This window comes from Pteropus alecto, unplaced genomic scaffold, assembly GCF_000325575.1.
Source record: "Pteropus alecto unplaced genomic scaffold, ASM32557v1 scaffold86, whole genome shotgun sequence".
NCBI lineage: Eukaryota > Metazoa > Chordata > Mammalia > Chiroptera > Pteropodidae > Pteropus > Pteropus alecto.
This window is the reverse complement of record NW_006442109.1, coordinates 33,449,002-33,473,714: the sequence shown is the minus strand read 5'-3', so window position 1 is coordinate 33,473,714 and position 24,713 is coordinate 33,449,002. Positions and strand designations below refer to the sequence as shown.

General features: G+C 37.8%; 1 protein-coding gene across 1 annotated transcript in view; it reads left to right on the top strand.

The window, feature by feature from the left end:
- The window catches only part of LOC102882001 (formin-1), a 250,661-nt gene that overhangs the window by 50,904 nt on the left and 175,044 nt on the right, over nt 1-24,713 (top strand). The window contains 1 exon segment of the mRNA XM_015595813.2: nt 23,567-24,327. Within this exon segment, the coding sequence (XP_015451299.1) occupies nt 23,567-24,327 (761 nt within the window).

Sequence of the window (24,713 nt, the reverse complement as noted above, 5' to 3'; positions counted from 1 at the left end):
AAAGAGAGTAATTTATAGACCAATAAACAAAACTTTCACAAAGATGAAATATGATTTCATCAAACCCTTATGGTATTCCCCTAAGTGCTGATATTAGTATAATTCATTACTGAGATGCCAAAAAGAAGAAAAAAATTTAAATGTTGAGAAATATTTTAATTCATTGTTTTATTGTAGATGTATAATACAGCATATGAGTTTAGTAAATTTGCTGGTTTACTGATGTTGAGATGCCTTTTAGGCCACCGGCTACCAAAAAGCCTGCAGACATATTCGGAGTCAAATTTTAATGGCAAACGCGAAGCAATTAATATCCTAGCTGACTTGCAACCCAGGAGCCCTTTTTCTCAGCCTTTAGGCTGCTGTCTTGTTCACATAATTCAGACTTTATGTCAAGCTGTGCTTGCTGATGGAGGGAAGCTGGTCGTAGAATGAAGAATATGGGCGTGACTCATTTGTATCATGGAAACTGATGCTGGTTTTGTACGCCTCCTTCATGCGCCATCAGCTCTGTCATCCCTACTGAGTCTTAAACTCCAAACGTGAGTCACTCACATGGGCCAACATGGTTTTTCTTTTTTTCAATAGTTTTTTGACTTTAGGCGACAGGCTGATATTGGAACAGGTGACTTTTTGAATGTTAGCCTTTGCTTTTTTGACTCTTCATGAGATAGGAGGAAGTGAGCTCTGTTACAGCCTGTGGGGAGTGCTTCCTTCTCTCCAGACGTGTTCTGCCTCGCTTAATAATTTCGTGGATTTTGTATAATCCTGTACTATAAGGTGAATAATAGGTTTTTCAGCCACAAAGTAAGAGTGTAAGATTAAGTCTGTTTCCTTCCCGTTCTGAAGCTATTACTTCTGGCCTGGGAAGAGGGGCCCACGTGTCTGCCTGAACTCAATTCTAAGCCTTTGTGGTCCCTTTGTCCTACCAAGTAGCCAGAATGTGATGAATAATTGCTGAACGATGTGACTTGACATTGTGGGAGATTCCTACACAGTATTTTGGTAGACGGCTCTTTTGGAGGTAGCATGAAAAGAGCCACAGCGTTCTTAAATTTGTGACACCATCAAACACAACCCAGAAAAGTTCGGTCAGCACAGTGTCATTTAAAAAGTCATCTTTGAATAATTTTAAATGAGCACATGAGTTCTAATTTGCTATAACACTTCTCCACATTTCCTGTTGTTTTAAATCTGGGGTCCAGATTTGCTTGTTGATGTTGGTTGCCTGGCCCTATAGACATCAAGTTGGTGACCCTGGTACAGAGGATGAGAGGCTGGGTAAGAGCGTCCTCATCCGCTTTCTCTGTGGTCTCATGAGTACTAAGCAAAAATCCCTCAACCTTTAGGTCTTTGTGGACTTTTACATTTTTTCCCCTTTCCTTCTTCCTTAACGTTTTCCCCCTTTTCCTTCCTATTTCTTGCTCTTCCCTGAAAAGGCTATCGATGGGAAAGAGAGGGCAGCAGTGTTGGAAGGGTAAATAAAAAAATGAGCTCTTACTGCAAAAAATTGGTATGGTCTATGTTCTAGAACATTTTTAGGAAGGAGTAGGAAGAAATTTTTGTTTGATTTTTTTTAGAGTTTAAATGCTGAGTGCTCTTTGCTTTCTAACTTAATCGGAGATGGTTATAAACATAGCTATTTATTGACTACGAAGTGCCAGCTCTGCCAGGCACAGTGCTCAGTGCTTCATATACATAATTTTTAATCAGTTGAGACTCAGAGAAGTAAAGTGCTATCCCGAGTTTTCTCAGTTAGTTAGTGCAATGGCAAGATTTACTAACCAGCTCTGTCTGTTTTTTAAATCTGCTTCCTTTTCACTGCCACCTTGTCTACTAATTAGATTCACTTTCTTTAGTGTAATGGCTTTTTAACTTTTCATTCACCCTCTTCCCCTCATCCTATGGCAAAGACCTCTGCAGATCATCCCCTGTTCTTACCCTATACAAGCTCCTTATATGATAAAAAACAATGGAGACATTTGTGTGGTGTGGTGAAAGAGAAAAATAGCAACAGAGTCCTCTTATTTCACTGGTTTCTGAAATGACCAGCTGTTCTTCCTGCCTTAGTACAGGGGAAAGGAGCAGGTAGGAGATTGGCTCTCTTCAATTTCATTTCGAACAACTGGCCCTGAGCCCAGTTTGAGGATGAGCCTCTAGTATTTATCACCATAATCTTTATATTTGTCTATAATCATCTTAGAGATTCGAAACCTGAGTTTCACAGAAATCAATTTCTGAGGCCATAAATTAAGTAAGAAAACACTGGGACGAAACTTCTATGCATCTTGCCAGCTGCTTACTTCATTAACTTCTGCAGTTTAAATATGGGGTTCTTTAGTTGTTCTCAGATCTTCTTCAGCAGAGCCGCCAGCATTACTAATTCCTTAAGCACCTGGGGTGATGTAGTTATTCCCTGTGCTGTCACCTATTTGTAGCATGTGTCCATGCTAACAAGGCCAACCTCATGTAGGCTTCGACATCCATAGTGTGAATTTCTGGACTCAGAGGATCTACAATTTACTTAGGAAAATAGAATTTATACCATAAATGCTAAATACCAACAGGCGGCTTATGCTATTTAATATTAGCTAATATTAGACCATATGCTAATGGACTGTTAGCATTTTTAAATTAGTGCAATTTGCAAATTTCAGATCTTATATCTCAACTGAGAGATTTGTCAGGTCTCAGATCTTATGATTGCCATAAATGAGTAGCAATTTCTTTTGCTGTCTCTTGAAGCTGCTGTAGGTGTCTCTGTAATAGTTATGCTTATTTTGTTTTAATATACTCTATGGTATGACCTCCTATCTGTTTCAAATAAATGTAATACACATAATTTAAAGTATTAATTGTGATAGGGATGTTGCAGAGAAATATGTGGGTTTGTGTAAATAGGTTATCAGTGTGTTTTACAATTATTTTAGAAGCCATTGCCCAATCTCACCACTGGAGGGCAGCTTGACCCTTTTTTCCCTTAACACTTGAAGTAGATTTTCTTTTGACCATTGAAGCAGCGTTCCAGTTCAGAGCTTTACTTTAAACACATGAAAAATAAAATTACTCTCAGCTTATTTCACAGAACAGTATTCACAGATATGTGCACACAGGTCTGTACTCATAGGCATAATGTCTAATGTATCTACAGAAGCAATACATGTGTACTTATGACTGTACATATACACACACATTCTACATGGCAAAAGACAAAGAGCCACCTAAAAACAGTGCCTTATGAAATCGGTCATCTGTGTTTCATCTGAGAATGGAATTATCAGAAGGAAATTAGAGGTCCCTCTAGCATTCATTCATTCACTGTATATTAAGTACTGGGTGTCATGTACTCTACTAGATGTCAGAGGAAGCAGAACAGACATGGTTTTTTTCTGGGAGCTTGTAGTCTAGTCAGAGTCACAGATATTTATAAAATAATCACTCGATAAATATATGATGAGTGCTGTGGATAAATATATAGTGTGAGATGCTATGATAAGATATAATTTAGATTTGGAGGGTCAGGGAAGGATAATTTTAGGAAGTGACATTTAAGCGGAGGTCTAAAGTGTCAAGAGGAGTTTGGCTGGTTGAAGAGCTACAGAGAGGATGGTGTGACTGTAGCTCAATAAGCGACAAAGAGCAGAAAGGTTGGGGATGAACCTCTGGAGTAGTATATTTCAAACTTTTAAACTGCATTCCAGAATTTAAAAAATGTGTTTTATATTGAAATCCAGACTACATGTTTGTATGTGTATATATGTGAGAAATAAGTAAGAAGAATTTATTTCATCTGATCTCCTCTGATATGTTCAACTCTCTTGTTTGAAAAATGCTGACGTTAAAGCATAAATTGGTTTGCTGTTCTACTAATGGTTCATGGACTGCAGTTTGAAAAACATTGGAGTGGAGGAGGGCAAGAGGCTGAATTCTGGAAGGGTTTGTTGGTCTTTTTAAGGTTTCCCAATTTCATTTTCAGAATAATGATAATCTACTGACTAATTCTGAACAGAAGAATGTGTGACATGAATAGATTTGCATTTTCAAAAGACTCCTCCCCGCCGTGACTCGTGTTTGCTGCAAATACATAGATATAATAACATAATTTAAAGTGTTGAGGAAACATAGGTTAATGGGGTTTTTTTTTTCAAATTTGTTTATAAGTTTATAAGTTGAACTATATGAAATTGCCAATACCTGACCTGTTTGATTTATAAAATAGCAGTTTCTTATGGCTTAATCTAGCATAGTCACACCAAAAGGCAAGGAGGTTAATGTGTGCTGGAATTATATTTCTTTAGATGGATCATACTCTGAAATAGTCACTGGGGCCTCAAGCAAGGATTGAGAAACGACAGCTGAAAATGTCACAACGCATTGCCTATGGGATAGTGATGCTGATGTATTTGACAGTAACTCTTTTCAAATTAGAATTGTTGAGACCTCTTCTGACTCTTGTTCCCCAAGTCACTCACAAAATAATCTTGGTGAGCAATTTCCCAGTTTTCATGTAATCTATGAAAAATAAAATTGCTAAAAATTGTTTACCTATCTTAAATTGGTATTCCTGGGTCTAGTGAACAGGCTAAATAGATCATTGATCTTTTTAAGTGAACTTGGACTGATGTTTAACTGCATAAAACATAAATAATTGTGATCCATTATTGATCAATTTGGTTTCTGTAAAATTACTTGCATTGGTGTTCCCTCATAGACTTTTTATAGTAAAACTTTTTCACTTCTAGAATTAAAAGTTATGGGACTATTATACTGTACAGATGCATACATAGGAAAATAGAAGATTAGGAAAGGAAGTGAATTAAATATCTAATTACATTTATTACACGTCTCTTTGTTAAATAAATGTGTCGTTGAATATTCCTTTACCTCTCTCAGATACCAGCTTTTTTTAGGTAAATGAAATTTGAAAACTAAGATGTGTCCTGCCACTCATTAATAAATAACCTGGGAGTCTTTTTATAATTTAAAATTTATCTTCAATCAGTCCTCCTGAAAATTGATGAATATTACCTCTGATCATATGTCCTATTTTCAACTCGAGTATTATAGTTCTCAACCACATCATCTAACTCTCTTAAGTAGTGAATCTATAATTATTTTCATGCAGAAAAGGGTTTTCCTTTTTGATATTTTATTTCCAGCACATAAAATAACATTGATTCTAATAACGATTAATATAATAGAATATCATTATTTTTTGTGAAATTCCAACGTTCTCAAGTAGTGGCTCAATCTTGAAGCTCAATTGCCAAAAACAAATGGAAACTCCTTTCCTTTTGCTATAAAACAATGGTGAACGGGCCCAAAAATGAGAAGGGGAGAAAACAAGATTGCATTACAAATCTGGCAACATCAGCCACACTAGTAAAATCAAATCCAATGTTGTTTTATGACTCTGAATTTATGTGAGTGCCCAGGATCAAAGGGCTCAAGTCCCACTGGACTACAAGGTCCATAGTTCATGGCAAAAACTCATCAAAAAGAACTTTTTAGTCGTTTAAGCTTTTCATTTTAATCAACCGCAGCAATAAAAGAGCCTTTAGGTGTCCAAAAACATTTTGCAAGATCAAGAGGTGGTTCTCTTGCTCGTAGAAGCAGCTTTCTTATTGGATCCATATAATGCCTGTGGCCTCAGAGTGTCAAAGGGCCACTGCCTCCACATTGTTTGCCCTTGTGGGATGGTTTCTTTTGGTTCTTCTAACTGTGTATTATGTGATAGTAAATTATGGTGTCTGACGGAAGGACCATAAAATTTTCACACAATCTATCAAGCTATTTCAGCCATTTAAAGTTTGGTCTCTGACAGCAGGCCAGTACTTTGTAATGTTTAGACAGAAACAGAGTCTGCTGCCGGCCTCTTGACAAGTATCTAGAGAGAGCTCTGCCTAGGAGAAAGAAATACGAGGCTTGAGAGTCAGACCTCATCTTAAGTTGTAGCCCTGACACTTCGTATGATGGAGGTTTTGGACAGCCGATAAGATGGGGATCCTACCACAGTATCATTCAGATTATATTGGGTCATATTTGTGAAGTTACTATCCAGAGATAAGAACAGATATGCGCTAGGCATAGATTAGGCATGGAACCAGCCTGAGCCAGTCCTGCATTGTCAATAGGAGACTCAGTTAAAGGGAGAGCTGACCAGAGGGAACAAATTGATTAGAGAATGTGGAGAAGGGTGAGGTCAGGGACCTGAGAGGTTGAATTAGCTCTGGGAAAAAATGGGGGCATTTCTTTTAAGACAAGAAGGAAAACTTTTTTAAATGAGCACCTTCGTCTTTAGACTATTGACACCTTTATTTCTTTGTCTCATTTTTAACTTTGGTTCCTGTGCATAGAAAAAGAAACTCAGACACCTAATATTTTTTTTTCCTGGGCTCTTTGATATCATCCCCTACCACCTCTTTTGTATTTTTTCTCATTCATTGTTCCCTTTTTGGCAGGTGCTTTCACCCATTTCTGATGATAAATTCATCTATCCTTTACTTTAAAATCCCTTCACTTGACTGTACGGCTTCTTAGAGCTCCCATCCCTCCTCTCACTGGTGAAATTCTCGGACTTTAGTTACATGTAGCCCATTTCCCCACCACTTGCTTTCTGTTACTGCTGTATTGAGACAGCCAAGACCACAGATGAAGTGATTATCAAGTGCTATTGGTCCGCCATTGGCCTGCATTGACCCTAGAGTTTTCATGTTGAAATCCTTGATCTCCTCTTTCTTCACATCTGAGACACTGAATTCTGCTGTGTTTCCCCCTTTTCGGAGTATATTTCTCCATCTTTTTTGCTGACCCTCAGACCTGACTCTGAAGCACCCCCAAATGTGACCCTCCGAATGTGGTCTTTAGTTACCTGACTTCCTATACAATGTCTCTTAGAAATTTCACTTATTGCTGCAAATTTATTTCTATATAAAAGCTTTTCAGACCCACTTATTTGTATTCAAATGTTTTCCTGAGTTCCAGCTCTAGGAAAGTTCGCTTTTTTGCTGGAAAACCTACACTGGGAAGTGTTGCTAGTATCTCAAATTTAAAATTTCCAAAGCCAGAACATCAAAAATTCTTATAGGGTTGAAAGGACTTGTCTACTTGTCTCCTTCTGACTTTCCCCCCCATCCAATATAAACAATACAAACCACCTCCTTTTTTAGCTGCCCCATATATTTAAGGTTCCACTTTTCTCCTAAAAGTCCAGGCCAAACATCTCAGATGCATCTTTGGCAACTCCAGCACCTTCAGCTTCTGCATCTAGTTGGTTGCCAAATTATGCTAATTTTGGACCCATGGTCCCTGGTATACACTCATTCCTTGACACCCTGCTGTTGTCATCCTAATTTAGGCCCTTATCATATCTTGCCTGTATTCAAGACATTTTATAAATTACTTAGAGACTGTTGTTTCTGTCTCTCATATACCTTTAGTGGCTCACTGTTGCCTGCCAAATTCAAAGTCCTTATCATGGTATTTAAGACCTTCTAAAATCAGATTCAGGCTTTTAACTTTAGTTTTCTCTTCCATTATTTGCCTATGCTTTCTTACTTGGATTGCTCACAATCTGCCACTCTACCTTTTGCCAGTCCTTAACGGCCCGACAAGTGTTCCTCGTCATCCATGAAACTCTCTCTGATGTCCCAAGCCTCCCGCCTCTGAACCTTTGGACTCTTTACACAAGACTGTGTAGGCACATAGCGACTCTTTCTTATATTATAATTGTGAAAGCAGAGGTGCTGCCCCTTCCTCCCACCCCCCAGTGCCAAGCACGAGATGGACATAAACCTTCAATAAATAGCAGACAATTGAGTCTGCTATCACATTAATATATGCATTGATGCATAAATTAACCAGTGGTTGGTTTCTCCTTTTTCTTCCTTTGTAATAGAAACTGGGTTTAAACCAAAGCTATTTTACAGGCAATGTTTTTCAAATTCAGAGACATAGGAAGACTATAGTAAGAAAACTATTTCCAGAAGGTTTTTAAATGATTTTTTTTTTTACAGTTTATGTATTTCTACTGGAAGAATAGTGTTTATTGTTTCTCAAAGACTATAGTAAGAAAAATATTTTCCGAAAGTTTTTTAATGATTTTTTTTTTTTTACAGTTTATGTATTTCTACTGGAAGAATAGTGTTTATTGTTTCTCATTGTCTAAGATGCACATTTATCAGATGTTGCATGTTCAGACAGCTTATGGTGAGTAATCATTTGTAGTTTGAGTTAAAACAACAGATTCATTTGAATTTGTGATAATTTGTAAACTCTTTCATTCAGTAGATGGGGAATTGAAGGTGAAAGAGCTGATCTTAAAATCAAGCTTAGGGCTCTTAACCTTTTCTTTCTGAGTGCCCTCAGGGGAGGCAGCACGCCCCCAGCAGGACAGGGGTCTTTACAGCTGAGGAAGCCGACCACCCATTGAGATTTACCTTCTGGTTTCTAGCATGGGCAATAATAGAGCCCACGTGTATGTAGGCAGCTGTTAGAAGTACCATGACTGGAAGTCAGATCTTGTCCCAATCCAGTGTTCCATCACTTAAGCCTTGTGGAGATTGCTCTGCCAAAAATGGAGAAACTGTTACCAGCAATTAAGTGATGTGTAGAAAAACTGTCATGCCACCCATAATGGTGGGCGGAACTGAGTGTATGCTATCTGAGGTTTAAAATAACATGTTTAAAACCACAGTCTTCAGATACACGAACAAAATTAAACATGGTTCTTTTAGGAATGTACAGATCAATTGGAGGAAAATAGGGCTGCCTCTTCCAAATATTTAATTCAATTTCAACATCGTTGCTTTTAAAGGTCAGGCAGTTGTCTAATATTTTTTTTCCTTCTTGCCTCACTCTTTATCTCTGCAAGATTAAAAATTGCTGCCAGGGTTTATAAATAGGAGTTTGAGAGATTATGTTGTAATTCTCAGACAAGATTTTCTAGATTTGTGAGACATAGATCAGTGTCCGGACTGATTCTGTTCGATCATGACCTAGACTCCAACATAGGACTCCCACAGTATCACTTCTTGCTTGTTAGCAAACTGATTGCCTTAAAAAAAAAAAAACGTGGAGAGACAGAGAAGCTGCCAACTGTCAGGAATACCTCTTAGAGCAATTTTATATTTTCCCCCCAAACCTGCAACCAAGTACCACCCATAACGAAAGGATTATTTCTGAGAAGTTGTGAATGTTGCTAGGGGATTTTGCATGCAAACCTCTCCAAGTCAGCTTTAAAACCAGTCATGCCCAGAAACAGAAAGACAAATGTTTCCTTCTTTATTGAGCCCTAATTTTTAGTACTTACTCTTCAGTGTTTTCCTCACAGGTACATCATGTTTGGATTTAATTCTACACTTTTATTCTTACCTGTGCTATGTTGACGTGAAAATTTGAAAAACATGAAAAAAAAAGTGATTCAGAAGAAAATAGGCACTTTTATATTTAGCAAATGCAATTAGGATTGGGGTATGTTTAACACAGTAAATTTGGACCAAGGAAAATGATCTTCATGCCAATCTTTATAAAAATCAGATTTCTTTTCTTTCAGACACCTCAGCTAGTCCCATCTGTTTCATATGTGTATTAAGATTGTATTCAAGGGCATGCAATCAGAAAGCCTTCTGCTTTCTGCAGTGAGGGAAAGGTGATGGTCCAACATTGAGATTCCCAGTAATCTAAATATTTAGAATGTAAGTAGTTTGTAATTATTTAGAATGGACGACTGGCGTGGGTACTTGAGTCAGTTCATTTTTTCATGGCACAAAACTGGCACATAAAAACTTTTATAGCTGACAGATACAGTCCATGAGAAAGCAGCATATTGATGGTATGAAACACTACAGCAGTTATGTAGTGATAATAGACGTTATGTAGCTGGCCCTAAATCATCACTAACTTGTATATTTAGTTAATAACTTCTGAATGCCTTATGAAAAAATTATATATGAGTTTTCAGGTAATAGTGCCCTCTTGTCTTTTCACATTATTAATATGTGCAGCTGTAACTTTTAAAATAGAATAATTGCTAGGGAGGAAAAATTTGAAGTAACATTGTTTTGCATAGAATAGTTAAACATATATTTTGAAAACATTTCATGAATTATGTTCCATGCTTGATCAGTTAGGAAATAAGAATACTGATTTAAATTCATATCTTCCAATTACTGGAAAAACTGAAAAATGTAATTCTTATAATAATTATCCTTTTGAAAAACACAAATTGTGGAGATGAATATCAATCAAAAGTAATATACTAGTTTAATCTAAGGGGAGTGGGGAGTGTGGGAGGAAAACAAGAATGCGGTTTGTCTATATTCCAAGAGAAAAGAATTAAGTCAAAATGAGATCTGATCCTTTCCAAGCTGTTCTGTGTGCATCATACTTGAGTGTAATTTCACATGCATCTTGATGTTCCAAGTATCATTAAACATCTAGTAATCAGAACAAATGTTCTGCCAGATTCCATTTATTTTCTTAACTGTTTAAGGCATTGAGCACCCCAGCTTTATAAATATATTATTAAAATTCTTATTAAAAGAATAAACCTAGTTGGGGGATTTACGTTTTTCTTAATCTGTGTTTACATGAAGAAGAGATCTGTTTTTAAATACTACATCAAATCTTCGTGAGCAAATATATCAGTGTGCTATTTTGCCAAAACTGTTTCTGAAAAAGATGGGCACCGATGACCCATGGTCAGGAAGTTTAGAATTCTCTTGATATTCAAAACGACCATTATTCTGGGTCACTCTGTTTTCAAGAATATGAGCATAGGCGCAATAGGTGGACTTTATCACTTGTATGCTGTCAGACCACATGCATCCTCAATTGCACATATTCCAAATGAAGCAAACACAGCTCTAGAAATATTTCTGCCTCTTCCTAGATAGCTCTATAACTGGAGATGTTTGATAAGCTTTATTGCTTATGTACAGAAACTCAAAAAGAGCGTAGCCATTATGAAGAATAAATCTGTCACCCACATTATCATGAGTGCAGTTTGAAGGTTCTTTTTGTTGATCCAAGCATTTATATGACCCCTATTCTAATCATTTTGGTGCCTGTCCCAGCGAAGGAAGATTGGAAAATAACTCATAACATTTGGATGCACATGAAATAAAACATCTTCGTGGGTTCCTCAATTATTTTGAAATAGAAATACATTTGGAACTATAAAAATTCTTAGCAGTGAAAGTATGTGTATTCACAATGATGGCATTATGAATGTCTTTGGTGTAGAATGTTTATTTTGATTAATTTGGGATCAGTCCATTTGTCAACTCTCATTTAAGCCCTGTGCGTATTATAAAGAAATTCAGTCTGGAGGTCCACCGAATGAAACAACTTACCAGGTCTGAATGGAGGTAGACCTGCATCTTTGGTCTTATGAGTGCTAGATTGTCATGTTGGAAAGAACGTGGTTTCCATCAGCTATGCACTTATCAGCTGGGACCTTACTGAGGGATAATAGCAGTAATCATACAGAACAGAGCGTATTTATCGTATGTGTAAGAGGCCTTGCACGACTACTACTCAGTAATTTTTTCCCGTCTCTTCCTTTTGCTAACTGAATGCAACAGTCATAGGCATAGTAGCTTTAGCAACTTCTAATAGTTAACTAGGAACATTGGAAAATTTATTTATTCAACAACTGTCTGAATGCCTGCAATAGGCCAGGCACTACTCATGGTTCTAGGAATGCATCAGTAAACAAGGAAGACAAAAATGCGAGTCCTCATAAAGTTTTGATGTATATGGAATAGGGAAGGAGGAAGGGAAGGTAGCACAGTAGGCAGAACAGTCGTGAAGGTAAAGAGAGGACCAAGGTTTTGTACTTTCAGAGGAAACAAGAGAGGCTATTTTTAAGTTCAGCTACAGAGCCTCAAAAGAGAATGAGAAAAAAGCCACCAAGTCGGGTAACTCAGGAAGCCATTAGTGATTTTCGTGAGCATTTTTGGTAGAATGGTGGTGCTGTAAACCAGTTTTTTGAGAAATCAAAGCAAAGAGTATGGTAAAGATGCAAAGAGAGTAGGTAACTGAAAAATGTTTTAATGTTTGTAAATGAACATAATGGGAGAATTTATCCTCATGAGAGTGGCAGAATTAGGCGTGTTCTGGTTTTTGTAAGGAGTGGGCAGATGTGAGAAGAAAGGACGTGAGCACTTTTCAAGGTGAGGTAAAGAGGCAAGAGAGGTACCTATCAATGAACATGCAGAAGTAGCTTGAGAAAAATCTCGACATAGACATCAATGTGTCTTGTACGTAAATGACAGCATAATTTTTCGTTGTATGGTACAATGCTAATTTTAATTCTCGGGGTAGATCCTACTTAATGCAATTTATTTAGAAGAAAAATTGACTTTTATTTAACCATATTGTGTTTACCCTTTTCTCTTCGGCCATCATCTAAACATACATATAAACCTACACATAGGAGACATATGGGTTGAGCTAGTAACTTCCTAATGACAAAGTACTATAAACCCAACTAGTTGCTGTTAGTTGTAGCCAATGTTATACAAGATCTGCAGTGTTTTTCAGTCAGAGTATTTCTTAATTTGTTCTGACTACATTATTCTGAGTTTCTTTCACTTCTCATGAAATATGTATTAGGAAGCAAGACAGGTAAAGTCATTCTCATTAGACAAAATAGAGAGAATTTGCAGCTTACAATACTGATGGGATAATAGACCTCATTCGTCTCGGAAACCCTTTAAGTATAGGAGGAAACTGTTCTAATTGCACTGTGGAACAGACTGTTTTGATAGGTGGTATCTCTCTAAGGAAAAGAAAATTATAAATCTATTGAAAATTCAAGGCGCATGTTGACCTAATACTCTGATCCTTGCTTTGGAAGCTGGCTTAAGAAAAACACTAATGGAAAACTCTTCAAGTTGGCCTAGGAATAGATGATGTTAGGTCTTTTTTTTCTTTACAGAGCAGGACCTTGTATCTTTGAAAGCACTTCTTGATCAATTACTATGAGAACATCAGACTCATCACAAACGTGATGGGAAATAGACCACAAGGAAGAAGAAGGAATGAGGTATCACAGTGTTAAAGGCAACACAACACTGTGAACTCTTAGTCACTTACTCCCTGGCCATGTTCTCACATAGCTGCAGTGTTAAAATGGCACCGAATGTGGCAGTGCCATCTTAGGTGATTATCACCGCCACTGAACCTTGACCTAGAGAGAGAAAGCTCTGGAAATTGGGCCACAGGAGTGAAAAGGTTATAGCATTGTTGAGAACGGATAAATTTTTATCATAGAGAATTTGGGCATTTGTGTCTCTTTAATTCATAGGTACTTCTTTAGACACTTTTTGGATTAAATGGTTAATATCCTTTTAAAAATAACATTAAAACTATGCGTTTACAGAACTATTGAAACACTGCCATGGATCCCTAAAAACCTGGTTTGTGAGCCTCCTGATCTTTTTCTGACCTTTTTGTTGAGTGGATGAAGAAAATAGCCAGAGGTAGAGATAAGAAGCAAATTTAAGGTCATACAGCAGTCTATACTGAACTCAGTCCAGGCACTCCGACCACTAGTTTAGTGTTTTTTCCATTACCTGACCCAGCCTCTCCAATTATAGTAGAAAATATTTCTCCTTGGGTCTTTTACTTAGGGAATGAGGACTATACTTAATTTTGTGAGCCCTTTTCTGGCATTTCAACTTATGTCTTGTATAATGAGTATGCCTTTTGGCTGTGGTGAGCAATTTTTGGATATTTAAGACATTTCCCTTCCTAGCTTCCTCTAGAGGAGGCATCCTAGGCCATAGCCCAGATCTTAATGAAAAACACATAAACCCTTTTGTTTGTTTTCCCTGTCGATTAGCCTATAATTTAAAACCCATTCAATAGAAGATTTATCAAGTGACTAATCCCCGGGAAGACTTGAAGTGGCAAGAAGAAGGTGGTTGTGGCCTAGGCACACATCATTGGTCATTTGTTCAAATATTAAGATCAGAAGCCAAATACCTCCTTGCTTACTCATAAGAATATATTCAGGGAGGTTAGTTATGAGTGTTTGGGCCTGAGTGACTCATTACTGGATAATAAAAGCAACACACACAGCTGGGATGTCTTTGCTGGACAAATCGACCTTTATGGTCCTTGATTTTCTTCATTGTCAGTGGAAAAGTTATGTTTGAACAACAACAACAACAACAACAACAACAACAACAATAATGTAAAACTACACAACTCAGCTGTCTTGAAAATTAGAAATAATGCAAAAATATCTCTTCTCAGATAGAATGTGAACTTCTTAAAGTATGGATGGTTTCTTTTTTTTAAATGTATTAGGGTAACATTAGTTAATAACATTATATAAATTTCAGGTATACAACTTTATAATAAGTCATCTGTACACTCCATCGTGTGCTCACTACCCCAAATCTATTCTCTCGACACCATGTATTTGACCCCTTTACCCTCTTCATCCTCCCTCCAGCCCCGTTCCCCTCTGGTAACCGCCATTCTGTTGTCTGTGTCTATTAGTTTGGTTTTTTGTTTGTTTGTATGTTTCTTTTGTTTGTTCATTTGTTGCTCTTTTGTTTATATCCCACGTATGAGTGAAATCATATAGTTCTCTAATTTACTTTTCATGTGAGCTGGGGCATTATAGAAGCTCATTAAATCTCATTTGAATATTAGATGAAGACCTGTTGACAGTCTATCATGTTCGTATACCACCACTATGAGGAGTAAACCCATAAGTCGGAAATTTATCACAATCACTCTCCTGAGCCTCCTCTTGCTACCAGAGTGCTATAACGCTGGTAAAGATGCGGGGACTTTTTCTAATCAGTAATCCTAGAGTCTTATACAGAAGTTTTCTTCTTTACTTTTAATACCAGAAAGAACTCAACAAGTAGTCCCTCCTTACTTGCTCCCATTGGACAATGCTATTTAAGCAACCTAATGCCATTTTTCATTTCCTACCCTTTTTCAATTAAAAAAAAAAAATAAAGTTGGGAGTATGTGAGACAATCAATTGAGAGATCTATTTCATAGTTTCCAAAATGATACTCTTAGACATTTGGCCATAATGTGGTGTCCCTTCATCGACAGTGCACAAGTCGAGAAAGAAATATTAAAGCAATTGCCGTAATTACTTGAAGAACTTCAGTTTGTTACAGTATTAAGGACCAAGGTTACCACCTGATGCTTTTAAGCTCACATGAATTCTGGAACAGGTCATACATACCTCATGGGACAAGCTATAGCTTCAGTAGTGATCATAATAATGTAACATAAAATTCCAAGTCCTTTCTCTTAATAGAAAGGGAATTAGTATGTTGGCTCATTGCCTAGAAATGTGCAGTTTTGGATTTGCTCATTAGGTTTAGAATTACTTTCTGGAAAATGAAGTCAAAATCATTTCCATGAATACCCCCAGGTATATCCATTCTGTGGCTTACATAATATTTAGTGATATTAATAACTTAGAAATAAAATGTTACCAGACTCTCTCATGAATAATGATTTTTGTCTTTTATTTCACAAAAGCTTTTTGGTCAGAGTCATGTTTTGTTTTGTTTTGTTTCCCCAGGTAGGAACCTCAGTCCAGATATCAAAGATTTTGTTTTGTTTTGTTTGACTTCCCTACTACTTCCTTGGATGACTGGCCATAATTATATTTGCTTATTTTTGAAGTATATTTCTTAATATTTGTAATAATTATAACATTTCAAAACTAATTCACGACTCTATCAGAACTGTATACTGAACTACTGGTGTGTTTTCAAAGCACCTTAATGAATCTCTTTGGCCTTGTGTGTACTTTTGCATTCATAACAAGAATTGTGACTCTTTCTTTATTTGGCTGACATAATACTGTGCTTATGTCCTTATGAAACTTTCTTGAGCAGAGCTGTATTCTAGGAAGTTTTGAGAGAAAGAGATATGATGAAGTCTTGGATGTGGAAATTATTAGCATGTTAAGCCTAGGGGAAACCTTAGTGATTAAGTATTTTAAACCTCTCATTTTAGATATTAATAAAATGAGAATTATAGGAAGTAAAAAAATTGGCTAAGTGCAAGTAGCTAATGACAGATAACCAGGAGCAGAATCCACATTTTTTTTTTAAATTAAACTTATTGAGATGACATTGGTTAATAAAATTATATAGGTTTCAAGCGTACAATTCTATAACACATCATATGTATATTGCAATGTGTGTTCACCACTCAAAGTCAAATCTCCTTCTGTCACCATGCATTTGACCCCCTTGACTCTTGTCTACCTCTCCTCCCCCTCCCCTTTTCTTCTGGTAACCGCTAAACTGCTGTCTGTGTCTATGAGTTTTTGTTTGTCTTTTTTGTTTTGTTGCTTTCAGTTTTATATCCCACATACAGGTGAAATCATATGGTTCTCAACTTTTCAGTCTGGCTGATTTCGCTTAGCATGTTATTCTCAAGATCCATCCATGTTGTTGCAAATGGCAGTATTTTATTTTTTCTCATGGCTGAGCAATATTCCATTGTTTATATATACCACATCTTATCTATCCAGTAATCTACCAAAGGACACTTTGGTTGTTTCCAGTCTTGGCCACCGTGATTAATTTTGCAGTGAACATCAGTATGCACAGATCTTTACAGAGAATCCAAATCTTTTTGACCCCTGGCCAGTGTTTGCCCCCCGCCCTCACTTGCCTGGGAACCAAAAAACGTCAGATCTAATATTAACTCAGTGACTCCAGTTCTTTTCCAGAAGGATGGAGGGAAAATATTTTAAAGAAAGCATCTTTAATTAGAAAATATCTCTATTTTTATGTTGGCATTCTGACTTCCTACACGGTATGGAATGGGAAGGATTATTAATTACTGAGGATCTGCAAAGAGCACTAGACTAAGGTGAAAGATCAGAATTTGACCCTATCTCGTTGGTAATTTACTTAATTTTTCTGTGCCTCCCTTCACCTGGGAAACAGTTACAGTACCAGCATTCTTACAGATTATTGCCGTATTGTAAGCATTAGTATAATACAAATGCATTGCAAGTCGTAAGTAGTATGCAAGTTGTAAGTAGTATATAATGTTGTTAGTCAATAATTATGAACTATTATTTTAGCCACTATCAATTGGTATCAATTCAAAATGGTAAAGTGGAAAGAGCATGAATTTTCATATCAATCAGGTTCAAATTCCTTTGTCACTGTATAACTTATGGTTTTATACAAGTTAACGCATCCTCCAGAATGTCTGCCCTACAGAGTTACAAGGATTCAATTAAGGCACCCTGCACACTCACTCCCTGTTGGTTTCATTTCTCATGCTACCTTGACTGAATGTCAGCATGACAGATGAGTATCGGAGATAGCACCATTTTTACATGTGTGTACTCTCTAGCATTTCATGTATTGGGTTTTACTCCCAAGTCAACTTAAGTACTATTTTATATTTTGATTGCTCTTTACTCCTTCTTTTCCTGCCATGTTTCTCTTTGTTTTTTATCCTTCCTAGCAAGTTCCAATTACAGTGATGTATCAGATGTGCTTCATGTTACCAAGTGTCCCTGAGATGGCCTCTTAGTTGTAATATAGTGTGATTTATTTTTGATAAGAACAACAACAACAAAAAATGTATTGATTATAGTTAATTAAAACCAGCTCATGTTAACTTATGGGATTTTCATCAAACCCATTGCCACTCTTTTCATTAGTAGAGGCTTTCATTTTTACAGTAGCAAGTACAAGTTAAGTAAGGAGTTATTAAAGTTTGTGCAACCTTCATAAACAAAACAGAAAAGCTAGAATGCCTGCATCCAAAGCCATAGAGCCACCATCTTCTTGCCTACCTAAGAACTCTGTAAGAACCGAATCCCTTCCTTTCAACGTGTTTCAAGCTCTTGAGCCCCATTCTCCTCTCCTTCTCCCCGCTCACTTTTCTGAAGTAGTCACGCTTCACTGTCCCTGGGGGTTATCTTGCTTTCCCCAGCCTAAGAGTAGGGTTTGGAAGAGTCCCTGGAAAAGGTTGATTTACTCGAGTTGTAGAGCAGATAACCTGAATTTTTACTGGCCCCGGCCGCATCCCTGGGAGTGAATGTTCATAACAACAAAATGTTAATGGAGGATTTTTCCACAGTGCTTGGCACCATCATGATGTCTTTCACCAGGAGGCACTTTTCTGCCTTCTTTTTGACAGACATGTTTGTGGGGACCAGACAAGCAAAAGTCTCCTTCTGTTGCTTAAGTTTCAGTACAGTGTGTTCCTTTGATGATATCTCTGAGCAGTGGTAATGTGGAGGATATTAAAAAATAATGAGGATTTGGTTGGGGAAGGGAGAACCAGCCCCTGAGGAGGCTGGGGGAATTGCCTAGAGCCCAGTTCCTAATCAGATTAGAATCATAAACGTAGTTCAGTTTTCCTGGATAGATTTTTATACATATGGGAACAGCTTTTAAGCTTACTGTAGAAAGAACACTTATCTACATTAAATATTTTTAATTGTTAAAATTAAATATGATCAACATCAACTTTTAGAAATACCTGTACTAAAAAAAGCCTGGATGTTTTATCTGAATTTTCTTGGCAATAACAACTATGAAATTTCATCGTTTTTACTTTGCATAGGACTATTCAAGAGAAAGGAGACCAAATGTCTCTCTCTTTTTAAAATTTTTTGGAGCTTCAGGTCTAGTTTGGTGGGTAATACAGAGGCACGAGGAAGTTTTAATATTGAAAGCTAAAGAAATAATCCAATCAGCATTTATGGATCACTAGCTAGCCAAGCAGTGTGCAATGTTCTGGAAGTTCAAACACGAATAAGGCATGGTCCCTAACTGCCTGGAGCTTTTAGATTTGCAAAGAAGATAAACATAAAAGACTATAATGTAATGCAAACCTAGAAAGTTCTTTGGCAACAGTCAAAGGAAAACTTTTGTCAAGAAGAATTAAGAAAAGTCTAAGCCAGAAGGTTTGGTTGAACTTGACTGAATTTTCTTTTGCGGCTTTCACTAAGTGAAAATGGAGAGAAAGGGTGTTTTAAGTAGGAGAAACAGCATGCTCAAAAGCATAAAGATGTGGGAGTTGATCATATGTTTGTGTCTGTAGTGGTACAACATAGGGAAAGTGTAGAGAAGTATCTGGAAAAGTAAGCAGAGGCCAGGTTTTGAAGACCCACAAGTATCATGGAAAGAATTTAGGTTTATCTGCTATGTAACATAACTATTATCAATATGGGTAATGGAGGGGTACTCCCGTTATGGGGACATGTGAGAATGAGGAAGAGACTTTTTAAAATAACACATTGCTTTGGAGACCCAAGTAGAAGTCATTGACAAAAATAATCCACCGCTATTATAGTGTCATACTCTCTCAGGTGTGTTTAGAGCACGCTAAAGATTAAGAACAGTTGCTGTGGGTTTCAATGCTGGCTGCGCATTGGAATTTCTTGGGGGAGCTTTATGGATACCAGTTCAAGGGGCACCGTCTCAGACCAATCGAATGGTGGTATGTGGGGATAGTCTTGTTCATTAGCTCTCTAGGTGTTTTTAATGAGAGCCACTGCATTAGATAGATAAAAATACTGCCAATGAAGGAAACAAAGGATTGTAATAGAATGGTTTAATTGAGATTGCTCTCTTAAAGATTTCAAATTTGAATTTTGCTTAGAAGGAGATGGATATAGATTAGTTGACAAAGTTGGGAAGAGGATGTGATTAAAAATGAAAGAGACAGAAGCAATCAAACTATGAGTAAAGGATAAAACTTAGATGAAGTCTATCAGATGAAACTTGGGGAAGACTAGAAAGTTGTCAAACCTCAGCACCTTCTCCTTTCAAATGCTATATTGGGGTGAAAGCAGAAAAACAGACTTAGCAGAGAGGGTTGGGGAGAGGGAAACCCATAATGCTTCCTATGTCCTAAAGAACATTTATCTAAAAATGAATAGAAAGTTTATAATTGTTTTGTCTCCTGTGTATAAGCACCATATTCAGTGAGAAAGTAAAGGACACTGAAAAGAGAGCCAGCAGGGTTTAAAAGTATTATGTTCCCTTGGCCCAGCCTTAGCTGCAATTTTGGCTATAAGGACCTGGACTTGACATTTCATAAAGATTCCCAGGATCCTAGGCAAACATTAACCAGCAGTACATGATTATCTAACAGAAAGTTCTACTCTCTGTGTTTTATTCACCAAATCATTAACAGTCCTTCTAGCTGTGGCTCTGGACGTAGGAGGGGTAAGAGCACATGGTCTCCATGTGCGAAGTAGAAGTGGCACTTAACAGGAAGTAGAGTGAAAAATGGGGTTAAAAACCACCTCTCCCAAAGGCTCAATTCAGGGTGTGCATGGACTTGAGATTCTTCGTTTGTAATAGAGCCAGGCACAATTTGCTATAATTGATAGGATATGGACAGATACAGAATGAATGAGGTGCTTATTACTTTAATCACTTTGAATTACTATGTCATGCTGAGCTTCTGAACACAACCAAGACAAAATCAGAATGATCAAAGGGATTGTGAGACAGGGAAGGGCAAAGGTAAGTTGCTTCTTTATGTGGACCATTTAAATTTTAATGGTCAGAAGAGTTTCTTACTATAATCTCAGCATATTTATATAGAGTACATGGAAATTTAGTATTTCCTTCTTATTTGGTAATTCTTCCTATTAGTGAATACAATTTGTGAAGAAGCCATTCATGGAACCCGGTAATCTGTTCTCATATCTTGGATGTTTGCAGCAGAGGAGGGGTGTTGAGAGAGGACACTGTTTGCAAAGGCCGCCATCAAGGAGCATAGTTTGGAGAGAGGCAAGACATTATGTAATACTAGTTTACAAGACATATCTGGGGAAGGGGCAGGAGCCAAAAGTGGAGAAAGTTGTCAGAGAACAGATCAGAAGAGCTTTTAGTGCAGGGGTCCCCAACCACCACCACCCCAAACCCCCCACCGCCCTGGAAGAGCGAGCGAACCTTTGTCTATATTTGCAGCTGCCCCTAGTGCTAGCATCACCACCTCAGCTCCACTTCAAATCATCAGGCATTAGATTCTCATAGGAGCACTGGCCCCTAGTACCAAAAAGGCTGGGGACCACTGCTCTATATGTTATTTTACATATATTAACTCATCTGCTTCTCATCACTGCCTTGTGAGGTGGATTCTGTTATCATCCCCATTTTACTTGCAAGAAAACTGAGGTACAGGGAAAGGTTAAATAACCTGCCTGATTTGTGCTCTGTCCACTACACTAAGCAAATGCATAACAGAGCCACCAAAATACTATATAGGTGTATGGCTCAGCTTCAGCAGATCCAGAAGATGCTTGGTTGGCAGGTGGAAAGTAAGAGAGGAGGGGACCAGGGCCTTTGCTTTAGCTATAGGCCAGTTGTGTGATAAAGGGAAAGTTTCTCTGTGAAGCATGTCTTTGCAACTTTTTCATATTATTAAGGAGTTGAAAACTGAGCACAATTGTTGGGTCATCAATATTAGTTGGCTTTTAACCTTCTTGGAGGAAGGTTACATGGAAACAACAACCAAGAGTTAATTTGCTGTGGCAGAACTGAACTAGTCACTAAAATGAAATTGAAATATTAGCAAGTAAGTCAGGGTGGGACTCTGGGCTGGGATGGGGGTGGAGGTGAGCAGGGGAGGGAGAGGGAGGTGGGCAGGGGAGGGAGCTGGAGGTAGAGATGGAGATAGGGGTAGGATGTTGAAACAAAGATTATCTTGATCACATAGTTGAAAGAAGCTTGAAATTACTTTTAGGCATTTGGTAGTAGAACTCATGAAAGATTGGGTAAACGTTTGTATTTGTAGTACATTGTTTATTTCGACCGCTTAAAATTTTCCTAATTCTGCACGCAATCACTCCACAAAGGTGGAATTATTTGGAAATTTTGAATAATAATTTGAAATTTGTTAGTCTCTTACTGTAATATTATCATGAGCAACAGTAACTAACAGTAACATTTATTCAGAGCGTACTGTGTTCCCCCATTATACCTACTGCTTTATAGGAAATATCTCATTTTATCTTTATAAAAACCATCGAGATGGTTCATTACTATCTTCACTTTACATTTGAAGAAACTCAGGCTTGAAACACAAAGTTCCCTGTCCAAGTTCATAGAGCTAGCAACTGACTAAGCCAGGATGTAAACCAGGTAGTATGAATCCAGAACTCAGGCACTGAACTCTCTGTGCTATACGAGAAATTGATGGTGCCCTGAACCCCCCACTTTTTTCCCCCGAGTTGGATTGGGGCTGTCTTGTCCACATACTAGAACATCAGCTTTAGAAAAATCTTTTGTCTAGTTATTTGGGGGTTGGTTTGTGACAGAAAAGGTGAACCTAGTAAAAATATAGTTAAAAGTATCTTAATAAAAGTAGAGAATCTTCCTGTCTTCTTTACCTTCCCCGACTAGACCATTACAATTATTTCCTTACCTTTTCAATGCAAAACGGATCTGCACTTGTGTAAACTTTGGTGTTCTAGATATTTATAGGCTGAAATTATAGTGAAGAAATTTTCGTTAGCCATAAGGAAGGCTCTTGGGACAGTGACTGAATATAACTACTACAGTGGTTTTTATCCATCCATCTCTTCAGTACTATGTACCTACTGTGCTGGCTGCTGGGATACAAAAATTAAGAGATACTCTCCCTGATTTCATCACGTAGAGTTTGTAATCTGATGGGGAAAGCAGAAATTAAATAAGTTCACTGGAAATATTTAATTACTGTTAATTGGATTTTGGAAACTCTAATAAAATTGTAAATTTGATTAGACTAACTGACTTTGAATGCTGGGAAATGGACTACTTACTGACTGGAAGAAAGCCAGCTCTGCTAATAAGTGTAAAATGATAGACTCAAGGCACTGAAACAACTGAAAAGCTAAGTATTAAAAAGGCTGGTATCACAAAATATAGTTTAAAATGCTGGGTATATAGGAGAGAAAATTTGCAAATCTTAATATTCTCATTTTCTATGCATTCATATTGATTATTTATTACTATATTATGATGATTATGAAACAGACACAAACGCTTTTCATGGGCAGCTTTGATTTGGAAACACGTATCATAGCTCCCACTTGCACTTTTTGTTTCTGCTGATTTGGTCCGGAAACCCCACAGAGGAGACATTCTAAGGAAGACTGTGAGAACAGCAGCTCCAAGCCAGGAGGCTCTCCAAATCTAATTTTTTGTTAAAATTTTGTTTTTCCAAACCAAATCCAAAAGTAATAAAAGATATATTCAAGCATGTTCAAATCTTTATTAAAAGTTTTGTCTTGCATTTAATATTAAAACCGGGTGAAAGTTCTTAGATGACAGTTTTACTTTAAGCCTTAATCCATGATAATTATTCCCCATGAGCTCATATTGGATGAAATTCTGCTTCTACTCCAACTGTTTAAGTCCTTGGAAAATTCATAAAGTGAAATTTACACCCTATTGGATTCTCAAAAGAATGTCTCTGTATTTCCCTGTGTTTATGTGGGCTGTGCTGTGGTGGCATGGCGATGGTATTGAATTTTTTATTTCTGATATTTGTTTTCATAAACTCTTTACTTTCTTTCCCACTGATATCCTTGCAGGCTCAGTTTGAACTTCAGGCCTTTCATATCCGGGGTGAGCATGCAGTGATAACAGCCAGACTAGAAGAAACCATTGAAAATCTCAAGCACGAGATAGAGCACCGATGGCGAGGGGGATGTGAAGAGATGAGAGATGTGTGTATCTCCACTGACGATGACTGCCCTCCAAAGACCTTCAGAAATGTGTGCATCCAGACGGACAGGGAGACTTTCCTCAAACCCTGCGAAAGTGAAGGCAAGACAACCAGAAGTAACCAAATAATACCCAAAAAGCTGAATATCTCCTCTTTAAGCCAACTCTCTCCTCCAAATGACAACAAAGATATCCATGCACCACTTCAGTCTGTGGAAGGCATCTCATCAAGTCAGCAGAAGGCATCGCCTCCCCCTCCTGCACCACCCCTACCAGCAGCCATCCCTCCCCCTCCCCCCCTGCCCCCTGGACTTGCACCTTTGCCACCAGTACCTCCACCACCACCACCTGTGTGTGCTGGGCCACCACCACCTCCGCCCCCTCCTCTGCCTCCAAGTGCAGGACCTCCCCCACCTCCTCCCCCACCACCACTGCCTAACTTACCTGCTCTGCCCAACAGTGGGGGGCCCCCTCCTGCTCCAACACCCCCAGGACTTGTGCCCCCACCTCCTCCTGGACTCTTCTTTGGAGTTGGCCCTTCTAGCCAATGCCCTCGGAAGCCAGCCATTGAGCCCAGTTGTCCCATGAAGCCTCTGTACTGGACTAGAATACAAATAAGTGATAAGAGGTAAGCTCAACTTCCCTGGCCCGTTCTCAGCTTGTAGATTCCCAGAACTTTGCCTAAGTGACGCTTTATTCTTATCAGTTTAATATCTGCATAGTGTAGCACTCATTCTCAAATGTGGTACAGCTGGGAGAAATGATGTGTTCAGTGTCAGATCCTTCTCTAAGATAACTGTTCCATTTTATAGACCAGAAAAGAGCTCAGATCTAAGTTAGTGCCTTCTCCCACATCCCTACAACTAGCAAGTAGTCATAAAGACATTCAGCCTGAATCTATACTGTAGATTCACTGAAGATTTTTAGAATATCCGTCTTATCTTTAGATGGTATCATCAATCTTATGATCTGGTTTCTAACAGGTATGTGTAATCTTTGTTTGTTTGTTTGTTT